This window comes from Molossus molossus, unplaced genomic scaffold (genome assembly GCF_014108415.1).
Source record: "Molossus molossus isolate mMolMol1 unplaced genomic scaffold, mMolMol1.p scaffold_m16_p_9, whole genome shotgun sequence".
Taxonomy (NCBI): domain Eukaryota; kingdom Metazoa; phylum Chordata; class Mammalia; order Chiroptera; family Molossidae; genus Molossus; species Molossus molossus.
Genome location: NW_023425403.1, coordinates 11,139,683 through 11,157,652, shown reverse-complemented (window position 1 = coordinate 11,157,652; position 17,970 = coordinate 11,139,683). Strand labels below are relative to the sequence as shown.

Genomic DNA, 17,970 nt, shown 5'->3' with positions numbered 1-17,970 from the left:
CTCCCATGAACTCCCAGCCTTTGAAACCATCAAGATGAAGGACCCAGGGTGTACTCTCCTTCCGAGGAGTATGTCTGCACCTTTTCCTTCCCCCTCTACTTCCCCCACAGGTATGCATCTCCTAATCCATGAGCAGTGGCAACTCATCCAGGGCTAACCTCCTCAACCTGTCCCCAAGGTCCCCCTTTCCCTGACTCTCCAGTGAGCTGACAGCAGCCCCATCTTGGTTCACTTCTTTCCCATAACATTTCTGATGAGCCAAAGCAGCCACGCCTAGTCTTTGTCCTACTGCTTCTTCTATAATGAGCCTTTCCTTGTTTCACTGACCCCAGCTTTAGTAAGCGTACTCTCAAAATCACCTGGACTTGTATTGTGAATTCTTCCTGCACGAAGTAAAGAACCCACACACTACAGGTTGGCCCACGGCAGACCTGCTCTGGACCCAGTCCCTTTCTGGTAACAGCTCAAGCTCCAGAGTAAGAGAGACCTGGGTTTAATTCTTAGTTCTTCCCTTTGCTATGTACCCTGGACACATTTTTAGCTTCTCTAAACCTCAGTTTTCCCATCTGCCAAATGAGATTAACAGTCCCAACCTTACATGGTAGATATAAAAATTAAATTGGGCAGTACGCCTATGCACCTGCACACAGTGAGTGCAATAAATATCAAGTTTAGCTATAATAGTTACTAAGGCTTCACTTTATGACAGTCACAGTAGGACTCCTGTAGTACATATACTTATCCACTGTATTCACAGGCACAGATTGGAGTAAAATGAGTCAAACTGAGGCCTATTAACAATACCAGAATAGACTCTGATAAGCAAATGCCTAACCTGATTACAAAGCACTATTCAAAATAAGTGTTATTTGCCTTTAAGAAAACACAGAGAGTATAAAAATTTAACTACTGGGTGATTGTGATCTGCAAAAGACAGATATTTTTATTCCACATCTCTCCAAAGAAAAGGCCAAGAAACAATGATCAAACCAAGAACAAAGAGAACTAGAATGAGTTCTCTCTTTTTCATCTTTATTGTTGAGAGAATTACAGATGTTCACCCTTTACTCCCCCCATTAACAAAATAAGCTGGCAATCAAAATAGAATGAGCTATTTTTCTTCCCCTGGGACGCAGAACTTTCAGTGCTAAAACCAAGACAATTCTAAGGACACCAAACAGTCACTCACCCTACAGAACATGGCTCGTTCATGTTAACAGCTGGGTCTGGGTGTGGCTGTGCTGCTCAGAGATGAGGCAGGATGAGTTCTTGAAACACCATTTCCTATGAAAAGAAATCAGGGCTCTTCTTGGAGAAATGGCTAATTCCAGGTGTGAGCAGAACTATGAATGCTCAAGATGAAACTGAAATATCTTGTTATACCTGATACAAGAAACCTCTCAAAGACTAGGAGGGTCATATCAAAAGGACTCAGAAGCCCTCTTGAAAGGGTTCCCAAATGGCCAAAGATGGTATTATATAAGCTTCAAAGATAATAATTACAACCGACTGAAACCCATAGAATATGTTAAAACCCTGAGTTCATAATATTTTTTTAACACACACAACTAATTGGTCACTTTCCGAGGATGATGGGGAACTTATTCATTATCTTGGACATTGATAATGAGAAAGAATCTAGCATTTATTCTGCTTTTATATGAAATGTAGCACTGTGTAACCAAATAGTAAATGAGGGAAAAATGTCTCTCTTTAACAAGTATATAAAAATAAATGGGAAAAAATGACAATTAAACATCACTATTTCGTCAACCCCAACAAATAATGGATTTAAGTATTGAGCATCAACAGCTACTAATATAACAAAGACAATCAAATAGAATGTGCTTCCCAATGAAACCACCACCTGCATAGTCCTACCAAAGGAATCAGACACAAGTTTGATCGCTAGATGCAGCTGCCAATTTGCAGGACATGCAAAGGAGAGAGGATCATGCTGAGCTGCATCATTCAAATGCAATCAGCAAAATTCAGATGATAGAACATGCTCTAGGACAAATGCTCCAGGTTCTTGAACAGATAAATAAAAAGAAAAAGAAAAGGACAGAGGGGAAACATTTTTTTAATGGACAAGAATAAACAATCATGTCCACAGATGCACATGTTTGAGTGATAAAATTATAATGACATGATGGATTACTATAAAGTCAAGGTGGAGTTACTTATGTAGAATGGGAGGGGCTGACATTGTAGTCTGGGAAAGTTACAAGGTATTCTCTTTATAATCATTCATCTAACTATACATTTACTTTGTGTGACTTTCTGAGTCTGTATTTTTTAATTTTATAATAAAAGTTTTTTAAAAGTAAAAGTATAAAATCTATCATTTAACACTTTCTATATTCAAAGCACTTTTATAAATACTAAGTATTTGTATTTTTAAATACTATGACATTGTTCCAAACAACCCTTGAAGGTATGTACTATCTCCATTTTTCAGATAAGGAGACTGAGGCCTAGAAATCTTAAGCAAGTTGCCCATAACAGAGTTACTAGGGCAGAGTCAGGATTTATATTCAGACAACTTGTGACTCCAAAACCATGCTCTTTTTTTTTTTTATTGTAGAGAGAGATAAAAACATCCATGTGAGAGAGAAATATCAATTGGCTTCCTCCAGCCCACCCGGTACTAAGGATCAAACACACAACCCAGGCATGTGCCCTGACCGGTAATCAAATCAGGACCTCTCAGTTGGTGGAACAATACTCAATTCACTGAGCCACACCAGCCAGGCCAAAACCATGCTCTTAATGCATATGGCCTATTGATTCCCAGTTATTCACTCAAAAAATATTTACTGCTTACCTACTAAATCATGCTAAGTGTTAAAGATATCAAGTGGAGTTTCTGCCTTCATGGAGTTCAAGGGTTAATGAAAAAGAAAGACAAAGAATCATCCAAGTGAGACTAAAGTTACAACTGTGGTCAGTACACTGAAGGAAAGGTATATGGTGCTACGAGAATATGTACAGATGGAAAACAGCTTCTCTGCAAATGAACTAGGTAAGGAGGCAGTGGGCTTCTGCAGGCAGAGGAAGCAACAGGCAAAGAATCTGCTCACAGAGGAAGCTTGGCACTTTGAGGACTGAGGATAAAGTACAAGGAATGAAGGTAGTTATGACAGGAGATTAGGCTGAAGAACTAGGAAGAACAGAAAGCTCCTGATAGGTTTTAATAAAACATGTTGCTAAAGAGGGATCTGATTGGGTCTGCAGTTTTTAAAAATTAATTGAAGGAGGAGCCAATAAGGAGGCAGAGAGACCAGTTGAGAGACTATTGCAGTCATCTAAGTGAGATGATGGTAGTTGGGACCAAGCACAAAAGGTAGAAAAAAGTGGATAAGCCCTGGCCAGGTGGCTCAGTTGGTTAGAGCATCATCCTGTACACCAAAAGGTGGTAGATTCGATTCCTGATCAGGGTACATACCCAAGTTGTAGGTTCAAACCCCAGTCTGGAAACGTATGGGAGGCAACTGATCTGTTTCTCACACTGATATCTCTCTCTCTCTCTCTCTCTCTCTCTCTCTCTCTCCCCCTCCTCCCTTCCTCTCTCTATAAAAATCAATTTGGAAAAAATAAAAAAAAAACATATCCTGGACTTCTGGTAAAGATGGTGGTGTAGGTAAATGCGGTATCGCATCCTCCCACAACCACATCAAAGTTACAACTAAACTACAGAACAACTATCATTCAAAACCGCCTGAAATCATCCTGAATGGAAGTCCTACAACTATGGAATTAAAGCAGCAGCCACATCCAGACTGGTAGGGGCGGAGGCGCGAGGGCCGGTGGAGAGATGGGCTGGTCCCACACCCTCATGTGGAGGATAAAAATCAGGAGGACACCTCGGCTGGGAAGGTCCTTCCTGAGGACTGAGGAGTCCCCGTCCCACACCAGGTGCCCCGCTCAGGGTTCCAGTGCCAGGAAGAGAATCCCCATCACTTCTGGCTGGAAAACCAGCAGGAACTGAGGCTCAGGGAGGCTGAGGCGGCTGGAGCCCCAGGCAGCTCCTTAAAGGGCCCGTGCACGGACTTATCGGACTCTCACCCTCTAAGCTTGGAGGGGAGGCAGCTCGAGGGGCACCAGAGACATACAGGGAAGAACTGAGCTGTTTGGCACTGGAGCGAGGGCTGGAGAGGAGGCTTTCTCGGGAATGTGCAGTCAGAGGCCTTTGTTCCTTTGGTGAGCCCTTCCCTGGGGCGGCAGACAGTAGCCATATCTGGGACTCTGGCAACCTGGCTCACACTGGAAGCCCCGCCCTGGTGATTCCCTGAGGCCCCGCCCCGCCCCACCCAACTTTCAGGCCCACCCAAGCTGTTGCCACTTGCTTAACCATAGGATTGGCCTGTCTTGGATCCTGCTTCAGGTTTTTCCTAAATTCTTTCAAACGAGCAGCATCTGGTCTCAGATAGCCCCATACCTCTCGTTAAGTAATACGCTGAAACAAACACAGGGAGGCAGCCAAAATGAGGAGACAAAGAAACAGGTCCCAAATGAAAGAACAGAACAAAACCCCAAGAAAAGAACGAAGCGAAATGGAGATAAGCAACCTAACAGATGCTGAGTTCAAAATACTGCTTATAAGGATACTCAATGAACTCAGTGAGAACCTCAGTGAACTTAGTGAGGGCCTCAGGAGCATAAAAAAGGACCAGTCAGAAATGATGGATGCATAGTCAGAATTGAAGGAGGCATTAAGTGAAATAAAGAATAATGTACACAGATTCAATAGTAGAGTACGTAAATCCAAGAAGCAAACCATCGATCTGGAATATAAGGAAGCAAAAAACGCCCAATCAGAACAGCAGAAAGAAAAAAGAATCCAAAAAAATGAGGATAGTGTAAGGAGCCTCTGGGACAACTTCAAGCGTGCCAACATTCGCATCTTGGGGGTGCCAGAAGGAGAAGAGCGAGAACAAGAAATGGAAAACCTGTTTGAAACAATAATGGCAGAAAACTTTCCTAACTTGGTGAAGGAAACAGACATACAAGTCCAGGAAGCACACAGAGTCCCAAACAAGATGAATCCCAAGAGGCCCACACCAAGACACATCATCATCAAAATGCAAAAGATTCAAGACAAAGAGAGAATCTTAAAAGCAGCAAGAGAAAGGCATCTAGTTACCTACAAGGGAGTTCCCATAAGGCTGTCAGCTGCTTTCTCAAAAGAAAGTTTGAAGGCCAGAAGGGAGTGGCAAGAAATATTCAGAGTGATGAAAAGAACCTACAACCAAGATTACTCTATCCTTCAAAGCTATCATTTAGAATCGATGGCCATATAAAGAGTTGCCCAGACAAGAAAAAGTTAAAGAAATTCATCACTACCAAACCATTATTATATGAAATGATGAAGGGTCTTTTTGAAGAAAAAGATAAAATATATGAACAAACAAAATGGCAATGAATACATATCTATCGACAATGGAATCTACAAACAAAATGAATAGACAGAACATAAACATTCTCATAGATACAGAGAACATTTTGTTGGTTGCCAGATGGGAGGGGGGTTGGGGGAATGGGTGAAAAAGGTGAAGGGATTAAGAAGTACAAATTCATTGCTAGACTGAAACCTCAAAGGGAAAGGGGTTGGGGGGTGGGAAGAAATAAACCAAAGAACTTATATGCATAACCAATGGACACAGACAACAGTGTGGGAAAGGGTGGGAGGGGGGCGGGAGTGGGGAGGAGGGGGTCAATGGGGGAAAAATGTGGAACATCTGTAATACATTTTACATTCAACAATAAAGATTTAAAAAATAAAAACAAACAAACAAAAAACCATATCCTTAGGTGAGGAATTAAAAAAAGGAGAAGTGGCCCTGGCCGGTTTGGCTCAGCGGTTAGAGTGTCGGCCTGCGGTCCTGAGAGACCCGGGTTCGGTTCCCGCTAAGGGCATGTACCTCGGTTGCAGTTTGTCCCCGGCCCTGGTTGGTTGTGCGGGTGGCAGCCACTCGATGTGTCCCTTTCACATCGATGTTTCTTTCTCTCTCTCTCTGTTCCTCTCTCTCCCTCCCACTCTACCTGAACAAAAAATGGAAAAATATCCTCGGGTGAGGATAAAAAAAAAAAAGAAAAGGAGAAGTGGATGAATGCAAGATACACAAGAGGTAAAATGACAAGACTTGGTGATGTACTCCATAAGGGGAGTGAGAAGAAGGAGATGTCAAGGCTTCTGGTGGTGGGACTGGACTTTCAGAGGAACTAGTCACTGACATAAAGAACAATGGGAGAGGCCCTGGCTGGTTTGGCTCAGCGGTTAGAGCATCGGCTCCCGGACCAAACAGTCATAGGTTCAATTTTGGCCAAGGGCACACACCTTAGTTGCAGTTCATCCCTGGCCCTGGTCTGGGCTGTGCAGGAGGCAACAAGTCGATGTGTCTCTCTCACATTGATATCTCTCTCTCTCTCTCTTTCCCCCTCCCACTCTATCTGAAGATATTTGAGAAAATATCCTTGGGTGAGGATTAAAAAAAAAAAAAAAGAACAATGGAAGAGAGATGGGGATGATGATCAGAAGAAGGATGGGGACACCTGGACTTGTTGAATTTCAGGCACCACTGTGAGTGCCAAGTGGAAATGTCAAGTTAAGCAGTTGAATAAATGAGTCTGAGGCCCAAAAAGAGATCTGAGCCTGAGGAATAAATATCTACTCCTCAGTGTAGAGATGGTTATTGTAGGGGGCTCAAGGGTGAGACTGCCTACCAGTGACATAATTTAAAAAATGAGATTAAAAGAATGATCTAAATTCAAATATAGAAAACAAAGCAACTTTCTGAGCTTATGTAGGGGTCAAAACCTCAGAAAGGTTTAGTGAAACAGGAAAAATAAGAGGGGGGTGGGGGATAAAATTAACTGCCTCAGGAATAACATTGACATTTCTGGATTATTTAAGATGTTAATTTCATGTCTAACAAGCTGGCAGAGCCTGCGTGCAGCCCTGAGGTGTGTATCTGCATGAGCTAACTTGCACAGGAAGAAGAGACATTTTGGGAGGTGGATTGCGTGTATAAGCTCAAGGCTAGAGACTAGAGAATGCTTTGGAGCAAGGAGAGAAAACCCTATGACCTCAGGGACAACTCCCAGGCAGGTGGAGAGAGGAACCACAAACAAAAAGGAAGGTGCTATCTTACTCGGAGATGTAAACAAGATGCATAAGCCCCACTGCTTCTATAACAAGGTAAAGAAAAAAAAAATTTTTTAAAGCATGCTGAATAAGAGAAACAGGGCTACATTTCCAGCTTCTATAAAGCACATGCTGTGGCTTTGACTCAGAAAACAGGCAAAAGGACTAAGACCTCCTTGATATTCAGCTTCAGGGAACTAAGACACGAGTAAACCAACAAGAAATGGACTTTTTCACACACTGGCTACCGTTTCAGCAGAGCAGGGTCTCTCAAGTGTTTGCAGGCACCAAAAATGGAAAAATGTAAGTGAGCTTATTCACAAATACTTGAGACACGGCCTGTGGACTCACAGAAATGGAGGTGGAGGGGTTGAGATAGGGAAACTGTTGAATGAGGTTCTGCATGAGCAGACGAGCAAACACCTATAAAATTTTACTTACTACTATTAATGTAAACTCACTCATGCAGGTGGGAGAGAAATTCAGGTTTGAAGCCCTGGCCAGATAGTTGGTTAGAGTGTCATCCCAATTCATCAAGGTTGCAGGTTCCATCCCCAGTCAGGGCACATACTAGAAGCAACCAATAGATAATAAATGCATAAATAAGTGGAACAACAATTCAGTGTTTCTCTCGCCCCCCCCTCCTCTCTCTGAAATCAATAAATAAAATTTTTCAAAAAAGAAAGAAATTCAGGTTTGAATTTACAAATGAGTTATGTGTGAAAATTTATCTAGTTTTCCAAGAGGTATATTCTACACTAAATTTGAAAGCTTATTAAGTAGATCCCAGTGACCTAAATAAGTTCATGTGTTTTATCCTAAAAGTGCACAATTCATTCCATTTCCCTTTACCTCAGAGGCATTTTACTTGGAGTCACCATGCTCATTGCTCCTTACATCCAGCTTGTGGCTATTCATCCATGGAAACCCCAGGAGGGCTGGCAAATGTACCAGGACTGATCAGCATCTAGGGGAACTGATAAGCACTGGCCAGCCTCGGACAGAGCAGACACACCTCACACTCCTAACTACATTCTCCCAAAGTAGCACCTGAGCTGACAAGCCCACCAAAATATAACCAAACCCTCTAACCTTTCTGAAAAGCTCCAGTGCATTTGGAGAATCTATATAAGCACACACCCCAGGACTAAAGGAAGTGGTGTAAATGAGTAACTAGACCCAGGCGCTGGCCCTCAGGGTATCCAGGAAGAGATCCCCTAGGGAACAGCTAGCTGCCTATCTACCCCTCATCACCCAACCAACCAACCGCAGTTTGGAAAGTGACCTAACAGTGAAGGGTAAAAATATAAGTTCCAAGTTTGTAATAGTTTTTTCTTTCAAAAGCAAAGCTGCAATTAAAAACACAAAACAAAACAAAAAACAGCCCTGGCCAGTTTGGCTCAGTGGTAGAGCGTCGGCCTGCGGTCCAGAGAGACCCGGGTTCGGTTCCCGCTAAGGGCATGTACCTCGGTTGCGGTTTGTCCCCGGCCCTGGTTGGGTCTTGTAGGTGGCGACCACTTGATGTGTCCCTTTCACGTCGATGTTTCTCTCTCTCTCTCTCTCTCTCCCTCCCCACTCTATCTGAACCAAAAAAAAAAAAAAAACACCCAGCAACTTTGTATGCCATCATTTTAATACTGACAGCCTTCCACAGACACTATTTCTTTTCTAAAACCTAAACCCTCAGCATCAAACTTGCTGAGTCACCTTTTTACTACAATGCTGTGTGATATTCTGCCTATAAGAACTCACACATTTTAGGGAATCTAGGGCACCTACCCCCTCCCCCCCCAAATGATAAGGTTGGGAAATAAAACCTAAGATATTTTTAAGAAGGCAACGTTCAGTTACTAGGGTGATATCATAGCATGCACCCAAGACTAAAGCAGCTGAAGACTCAAGAGTGTTAGAAATAAAAGCTCCACACAGAATTTTAAAGTTTGGAGACTTCAATCTTCACATTTGTGAATAAACAGTAGGACTCTTTGGTTTGGGACTGTATTTGTTTAAAGACAATGTTGCCCTGGCCGGTTCGGCTCAGCGGTTAGAGCGTCGGCCTGCAGTCCAGAGAGGCCCGGGTTCGGTTCCCGCTAAGGGCACGTACCTCGGTTGCAGTTTGTCCCAGGACCTGGTTGGTAGTGCAGGTGGCAGCCACTTGATATGTCCCTTTACATCGATGTTTCTCTCTCTCTCTCTCTCTCTCTCTCTCTCTCTCTTCCTCTAACAAAAAATAAATAAAACAAAATAAATAAATAAAGATAATGTTAGGACACTCTTGAAAAGATTCTTAAACCTATCTGTAATGATAACTAATAATTAACATCAAGGAAAAATCTCACTCACTCTTGAATTTATTGCCTCTTGTTCCATCCCATCATTAACTCTCACTTTTTATCAATACAACTGCAGGATATTTCTCTTCTTAAGTCCATCCCAAACACGTTTCTGTTGAACATTTCTAAAGCCCAGTCCTGATGCTATCACTCTGGTGCTTGGAAAATGTCAATAGCTGCCATACCTACAGACTAAACAAACACCAATTATACTCTCAGCTAAGGGCTCCAGGACCTGGCCAAAACTACCTTCCCAATCCTAGCTCCTGTGAGTCTTCTCATATACTCACCAGCAACTCAAATCCTAAATGGTACATGTACTGCATCTCTACAACAGTTTGCTTGGTTTATTTTGTTTTATTTTTGTACAAATTATTAAAGTACATATTGCTTCCTTCAGACAGTTTTGCTAATTCAAATACACACTTTCTTCCTTTCTTAGGATACATATGCTGGTTTTGATTAGCTTTTTGTATATTCTAGGTTTAACCATGTACTGTATCTTTCTACTTTGAAGTTATCACTATTCATACATAACTTCATCTTATGTTTAGTAACCTTAAAAAATAGTTCTTTCATAACAAAGACACAGAAAATAATTCTCCCTTTGTATGTAATCACTGTTTATATATCAAGAGATTATAGGCATCAAAAACTTGTTTTGAATACATATTTGCATTTGCTCATATAAGCATAATATATATATGGAAGAATAAACAGGACCTATTAATTAATAGTGGCTATATGGAAGATTTTTTCACTGTACACCCTTCTATATGTTTTGATTTTTTTAAAACCATGTGATTATATAACTTATGTAAAAAATTACATTTAAATATTATAACTAGTATGAATTTAAGGTTAAATAATCCTTACACCACAGCAAGAGTTATATAAGATCCTAATATTTTTCCCACTAGCCACCCTGACCTAAATCTCCTAGTTAAAATTCAAACAAATATTCTGAAGACAGTAAGTGTACTATGCTATTATCCATTATTGAACAACTGAGGATTAGTTTATCACATTAGCATAATAACGGAAAGTTACAAAGAGGCTATGTATAGTCTATCTAATTCCTATTTCTCTCAAGTAACTAAATTAACTTTGTTTTACTCAAAGAACTTTTGTATTAGTAAAAGAAGTCATTTAGGAATTCTAGAAGTCCTACTCAAGCCACGCACAGCCAAGGATTGTTGTGTGGATGTTGTTACTATCTCTATAAACATCTGCCCTCCCGTACAGTCTTCTCTACCAGCCCAATCTCCTCAGCCTGAGAAGGCTCCCACAGGGAGTATCTTGTTCATCTCTGAATCCTTCCAACACTAAAAATATTGCCATGCACTTACAGAAAGCAATTATCCAAGCTCTCATTTACACCTATGACAAGGCTCTGACCATTCTCTAGAAAACTGTAGTTGAAATCTCAAATCTAAAAATGTCAATGAGATACTTAAATTTGTTCTCATCTCAAACAATAATCCATTCATTCAGGCAGAATCTATCTACTAAGAGCTTACTATGTCCCTGGAAGGCACTCAGCAACTAACCAGGCAAAAAAATGATCAGGATAGCAAATATATAACAGATATTCAGTAAATGCTTATTAATTAGATTTGATGAACTTCCTGAACTTCCCTGCCTAAACTTTGAGGTCTTTCATCACTGTTTTCTTTACATGGCAGTAGACTTTAGTTTCCCATATGCTATTAGCATGTAACTTTTTTCCATTATATGAAGATGCACTCTGATTTGCTGGTTCAGTAATAAAAATAAATTTTCTAAACTACTGATTCACTTTCGCCATATTTCTCTTGCTGCTGCCTAGAGTCAATTAACAGCAGCTAGTGAACTGTGTAGGCTCTTGGTCCAGGTGAGTCAGCTGGCCTGATACAAGACCAAACTACAACCTTCGACTATGGCAGCCTACTCCGCAAAGCTGGACCGGCAACTACCACAGGAGGAGAAGGCCAGCCCCAGGGCATCATAGCTCCAGTCTGCTGGTCTGCAACCAAGTGTTTCTAAAGGGAGGCCCAGATATAAACTGTCAAGACTTTAGCATCAACCTTCCTGACTTTACACAAAAGTTTCCTTAGTGTCTGAAAATACCACTGGATGTTATTTCTACCTGAGATGAAAATTATTTTTACTACTTTAACCAATAGTGATTCCCATCCTGCAGACAGTGCAACCACTATGGAAAACAGTATGTAGTTTCCTCAAAATATTAAAAATGAATCTGCCTTATGACCCAGTGATTCCACTTCTGGGGATTTATCTGAAGAAACCTAAAATACTAACCCAAAAGAATATAGGCCTGCCTATGTTCATTGCAGTGTGATTTACAATAGCTAAGCTATGGAAGCAACCCTAAGTGCCCATCAACAGACGAGTGGATAAAAAAGCTGTGGTACATATATACACAACTGAATATTATTTGGCCATAAAAAAAAGAATAAAATCTTGCTGGCCAGTGTGGCTCAGTGAATTGAGCATCGTCCCATGGACTGAGCGGTCCCAGTTCAATTCCCAGTCAGGACACATGCCAGGGCTGCAGGCTCCATCCCCAGTAGGAGACATGCAGGAGGCAGCAGAAAGATGTTTCTCTTTCATTGATGTTTCTCTCTCTCTCTCCCTCCCTTCCTCTCTAAAAAAATCAATAAAACATTTTTTTTTTTTTAAAAAGAATGAAATCTTACCATTTCTAACAGCATGGATAAACCTAGAGGGTATTATACTCAGTTAAGTCAGTCAGAGAAAGAAAAATACCATGTGATTTCACTGATATGTGGAATCTAAGGAACAAAATAAACAAAACTGAAATAGACTTCTAGACACAGAGACAGAACTTATGGTTGACAGAGGGGAGGAAGATTGGGAGACTAGGTGAAAGACAGAAGGGGAGTTGGGAGGATGGGTGAAAAAGGTGAAGGGATCAAGAAGTACAAATTGGTAGTTACAGAACAGTAATGGGGATGTAAACTACACAGGGTATATAGTTAGTAATATTGTAATAAGTATGTGTGGTTGTCAGATGGGTACTAGATTTATCAGGGTAGTCTAGTAAGTTATATAGGTGCAATCACTGGGTTATGCACCTGAAACTAATATAATATTGTATGCCAACTGTAATTGAAAATAAAAAATTATTTTAAAAATTATTTTAACAAAAATTATTTTAACAAAAAACAGTGATTCCCACCCAAGTAAAAGCAAAATCCTTGCACATCAGAGATGCCCAATAGATTCTAGATTAATTGGAGGGAAAAAATACTACATTAGTGTCTTAAAACAGACATAGTTTTTCTCAATATCATCAGCAAACACTTCGTGAGTTCCTACTGATGCAAGGGATAACAAAAGGTGTCAATCATGGGTCCTAACCACATGGAGTTTACAGCCACAGCTACACTGTGAGTCATGGAGAAGCATTTAAACACTCCCTGATGCGAAAATACCTTTTCCCTTTTAGTTTAGGCTTCTCTAGCTGCCTACTTTTAAGAATGTATGCATTTTTTCCCTCTACAGAAGAAAGTCAAGAAAGAAAAAAAACAAGGAAGAAAAGAGGGAAGGAAGGAGGGATGGACAGATCCCAGTGTCTGACATGCCTAGCTGACACTAGATTAATCGAAATGTATAAGAATAAATAAGGATTCTTTTCTTCATGCCGAATTAAAATTTCCATAGTAGTCACTGTATCTTCAGAGGCACCATTTGGTTCGGTGCTAAGCAGTCTCCGCCTCCACATATGTTAGATGACCTGCGTGGTCCAGCTCCAACACCCACAGAACTGCAGATATTTTATACTACACCACATGCTTATGCTTCCATTCATAAAGAAGAAAACATTTTTTCTAAACTCTTAAAACACATATTATTAGAAATACAGCACAACCAAAGGTACTGGTATTATAAAAAAAAATTACTTATAATAGGCATTTCAATTCTAAGTAACATAAAACTTAGAAAGCAAATTTCCCAATGTACTTATTTTCTTATTTAAGGCAATTATAAAAATCCAAGTTCTAAAAGGCTGACCAATAATCTACTTTCCTTAAATTATACTTCACCTCTTCTATTACCTGAAATCTCCAGGTAGTATACATGAGAGATTACATATGCGGCTTCATTTATGGTCACCTTTATGTACTATTGTCTAATGGCTCTACTAAACCATCTTCCTGGATTATCCAAATTTTACTAATCCTGAAGTGCAAGTGAGCTGGGATGTAGGGAAGAATGTGCTTTCCAGGTAACAGGGTGATAACCCACAACATGAGGCTTCCAGGCCCTCAGAGGTGGACTGCAATACTATATGGCTTTGACCTTGACCTCACCTTCTAAACTTTCTGTCCACAATTACCAGGCACCTTAACCACTTAATTCTTAAGCATTTTTTGTTTCATAGCACTTATCAATTCCAAAAGTATTTCATTTGTTTGTTTATTGTCTGATTCCCCTATAAGAATATAATTTCTAGAGAGCTGGCCGTTTGTGTTTCTTGTTGATTCAACCCCAGCTTCCAGAATAATACCTGGCTTGTACAAAATACTCAATAAATATATACTGAATTATACTTCCTACAATACTCCAAAGAATTACATCATCATTTATAATTGAGCAGTGATCAACAAACCAACCAGTAAAACCTTGGGTCGTTTTTTTGTTTTGTTTTGTTTGCTATCATTGTAGAAAAAGCAAGAGGAAAAATACACCTGCTCACCAACTCTTGGTAAATTGGACATAAAACAATGGGCAAAGTGAAAGTTAAGAAAAATTCATATAACTAATCTCTGAGACTTATGAAAACAGAAGTTCCTCCTCCTTAACACACTGAATTGTTGATCAACTTTCCGAGTGAGCATGCCTGGCTGTCTCACCTACCACCCTTCGGCCATTATCTCAGCGCTGCGTTCAGACTCAGGAATGGGTAGTTTTGGTGAAGAGCAGTGATGGTTTTTTTCAAAGGAGTAAAGCAGATCGCATCACAAGCAAATACAAAACCCAGGGGGTCATGGTCCCTCCTCTAAGAAATATTCTAACGGAATTGAGTCACTACCCCAAAGTGCATGGACAGCTTGTGTAACGATAGTACCATTCAGTGGGGAAGTGAGTGTCAGGCTACGATAGAATCGATTTCACTTAAGGGTATGAGCTGGACGCTGCGTGGCAGAGAAAGCAGAGGTCTGGCACTAAGAGAAAAGCTCGTTGAGAATACTGTTCTTTCCCATATTCCCTAAGCTCCGCCCTACTGTCCCCCACCTCTCCGACGACAGCCTTTCTTTCGTCGCACATTACAGTGATTCTGGCACCCCCCCCCCCAAAATCACAGAAACTAGCCGGGATTGCGTTACTTCTCAGCATGGTGGGGACAGGGGGTCGTGGTACGAGGGGCACACGGGCTTGGGTGCGAGGGGCTGGGTGCGCGACCCGAGCCAAGTTGTCCCTCTGGGCCGAGCAAAGGGTCCTGAAGTTACGGTTAGCGGACCAACTAGAACGCCCAACACCGCGGGCAGCGCCTCCTTCCACGCACCAGCTGCACAGCAGCATCGGGGACCGGGAGGCTACTCGGCCGGCACCGCTGGCACCGAGGATGGCCGTGGAGCGACTGCACCTCCGAACGCCGTGCCGCTCGGCCGCCCCGGAGCCCTGAGCCGCACGGGGGCGACCGACTTCCAGCTCCCGGGCGGGGGCCGGGCCGGAGAGGACGGGCCCTGCCGCGACCACCGCATCCCCAGGGCGGGCGGCGGGCACCGGAAGCGGGGAGGGCCGGGCGCGAGGCGAGGGGAGGCCGGTACTTACCCCCGGCCCGCGGCAGGCGGCCAGCCGTCTCCAGGCGGCGGCGAAGTCGGGCGGCGGGGCTCGCCGGCTCCGGCAGACGAGGGAGAAAAGGGTGCCCAGCAGGAAGGCGGCCGCGGCGCAGACCAGGTAGAGGCTGAGCCTGAACAGGACGGTGCACGGCCTCGCGCCTCCTGCCCCCTGCCAGCAGCCGGGCCCCAGGTAGGACAGGGACAGGGCGGCGAGCGCGGCCACCGCCACTGGCACCCGCCAGCTCCTGCCGCCAGGGCCCCTGGGGGCCGCCGCGTCCTCCCGGGGCTCCGGCCGCCGCTCGCCCGGAGCGCCCACGGCCGGCGCGGCGCTGAGGCCGGCGCCGCGGCTGTCGGTGGCATCGGGGTGCATGCTGCTTCCTGTGCCGCTAAGGACAGGCACATCTCCCGCCCCGCTGTCCCCCGGCGCTGCCCTGGACCGTGGCCTCTGCGCGGCGCCTCCTGCCCTCGCCGCCGCCGCCGCTCCGGAGGCAGAGGGAGTCGGCGCTCATGCCCTCGGACAGCCCACCGAGGGAACGGCTCCGACCGACGCCGCCGAGCTCCTCCCGGCACCCTCAGCGCCGCCGCCGGCGCCGGCCCGCAGCTGCCGCCGGGCGCGCCCAGGTAGACCGGCGGCGTTGTGACTTAAGCCGCCGAAGCCCGAGGCGGGGCGGGGCGGGGTGGGGGCGGCCTGAAGTGCGAGTCAGGCTGGGGGGCGGAGAGCGACCGCGGCCCCTGAGTGACAGCTGCGAGGTGCCCGCCCTCCGGGCAAGGGGGAGGGGTCTGACCCGCCACCGCCCCACCAGGGAAGGGGGCGCGACCAATGGCTGCGAAAACCGCTCGGTTCTGGGCCTCCCCGTCCCCGCAGGACACCGTCTGTTAATGGAAAATTTTGCTGCAGGTGTCAGAAGCATTTGTAATTCCCGAGCTCAGGTGATCCCTTAATCCTCGCTCTCCGCTCATCCCTGCCTGACAAGTAACCTTCTTGTGTGCTTACACTCCCCAAATGTCTGCCTTGTTTTCACCTGCTACATGGACTAAATAGGCAACCATTCCTGATCCTCACTTTTAACAGTTTCCCCTAACAACCCTCCCTTTCCCATCGGCTGCCTCAGGGAAGGAGTCAGAAAAGCGTGGATGGAGTAAATGAAGCCTGCAATTCCTAGTTGTGCAAAGGCCCAAAGAAGCAGGCCTCGTGCCAGGCGGGTACCAGCTTCCCTCATCACTTTGGCTCCAAGTCTCTACATCTTTGTTGCCAACGATTCAATACAAATGCTACTGCCCACAGAAGTGAAAGTTGTCCAAATAATTTTTAGAGTACATATTTTCTATCATAGCCCCAGCGTTGATATACAAATCATGCTTGCTGAGAAGACGCCAATATGCTAGAGAAACACAATTACTGCAAGACCAATAAAGCAGCAGGTGTATCTTTAATGGATAAATGGGGAATTCTAAAGGAAATAAGGAATTCTTAAAGAGATTTATGATTATTTAAAGGGGGGGGGGGTTGATTGAGTAGAGAACACAAATTCAGAATAGAAAAAGGAAGGAGCCTTGGCCGGTTTGGCTCAGCGGTTAGAGCGTTGGCCTGCGGTCCGGAGAGACCCGGGTTGGGTTCCCACTAAGGGCACATATCTCGGTTGCAGTTTGTCCCCGGCCCAAGGGTCGTGTGGGTGGCGACCACTCGATGTGTCCTTTTCACATGGGTGTTTCTCTCTCTCTCTCTCCCTCCCACTCTGTCTGAACAAAATATCAAAAAATGTCCTCCGGTGAGGATAAAAAAAAGAAAAAGGAAGGAGAGGAAAATAGATGAGGGAAGCAATGAGAAATAAAGGATATGGGAAATGATAAGCAAAAGCCCAGAACTCTGCTTGCAGCAGTCATGAGGAATTTCAAATTTAAAGGCACTATTGTTTTCCAATAAGTTGAGTTATATCCTGCTTCCCAGTAAGTATAGTTAAGGAAAATAAGCATTAAAAGTATTTTTAAATACTCTGACTATACTGTTTTTCTAAGGAATCATCTGTGTACATCAACAGAGAAAAATATACATTCATGAGCAAAGTAAAATATTTCGTGGATATTTATTCTTTTAAAATGAAGTATTGTCCAAGAGGTTATAATTCAAAAAAAGAAATACTGTTGTCAATAGACATACACAGCCCACCCTTGTATTCATGTCTTCTTGATTTATTTCCCTGGAAATGGCACAGATTAATAGCGGTCTAAAAAATTATCGCTAACATTTAGCTCTAACAAAGTAATATATAAATGAATTGTTTTATATATCTACATAAAATGTATTTACGTGTGTCATTTTTAAAAATCTTTTTTGTTGCCCTGGCCAGTGTTGCTCAGTGGTTAGAGTGTCGGCCCATGGACCAGTGAGTCACAGGTTCGATTCTGGTCAGGGGCACATACCTTGGTTGGGGGCGTGCGGGAGGTTGCCACTCAATGTGTCCCTTTCACATCGATGTTTCTCTCTCTTCCTCTCCCTCTCCCTCTCCCTCTCTCCTTTGAGACGACATAGAGGGACCCAGAAATATTATCCTAAGCGAAACAAGCCAAACAGAGAAAGACAAGTATCATATGATCTCACTCATTTGTGGAATATAAAGAACATAACAGTCTGAGTAATGGGGTAGTCCCAGAGACGTGAAAGTGGGGTACAGACTGACAA

At 43.5% G+C, this 17,970-nt stretch overlaps 1 protein-coding gene across 3 annotated transcripts in view; it reads right to left on the bottom strand.

The window, feature by feature from the left end:
* SNX25 (sorting nexin 25) overlaps positions 1-15,660 on the bottom strand; it is a 113,058-nt gene extending 97,398 nt beyond the window's left edge. The window contains exons 1-2 of one of the 3 annotated variants that reach the window (XM_036250356.1): positions 7,609-7,716; positions 1,190-1,284 (exon numbers count right to left, since the gene is read on the bottom strand). In XM_036250356.1, the coding sequence (XP_036106249.1) occupies positions 1,190-1,201 (12 nt within the window). In that variant the 5' untranslated portion in view covers positions 1,202-1,284; positions 7,609-7,716. Of the gene's footprint in view, positions 1-1,189; positions 1,285-7,608; positions 7,717-15,282 lie in introns of those variants that run through there. The other 2 variants (XM_036250355.1, XM_036250357.1) reach the window with 2 other exon arrangements.
* Between the last annotated feature and the right edge of the window lie 2,310 nt (positions 15,661-17,970).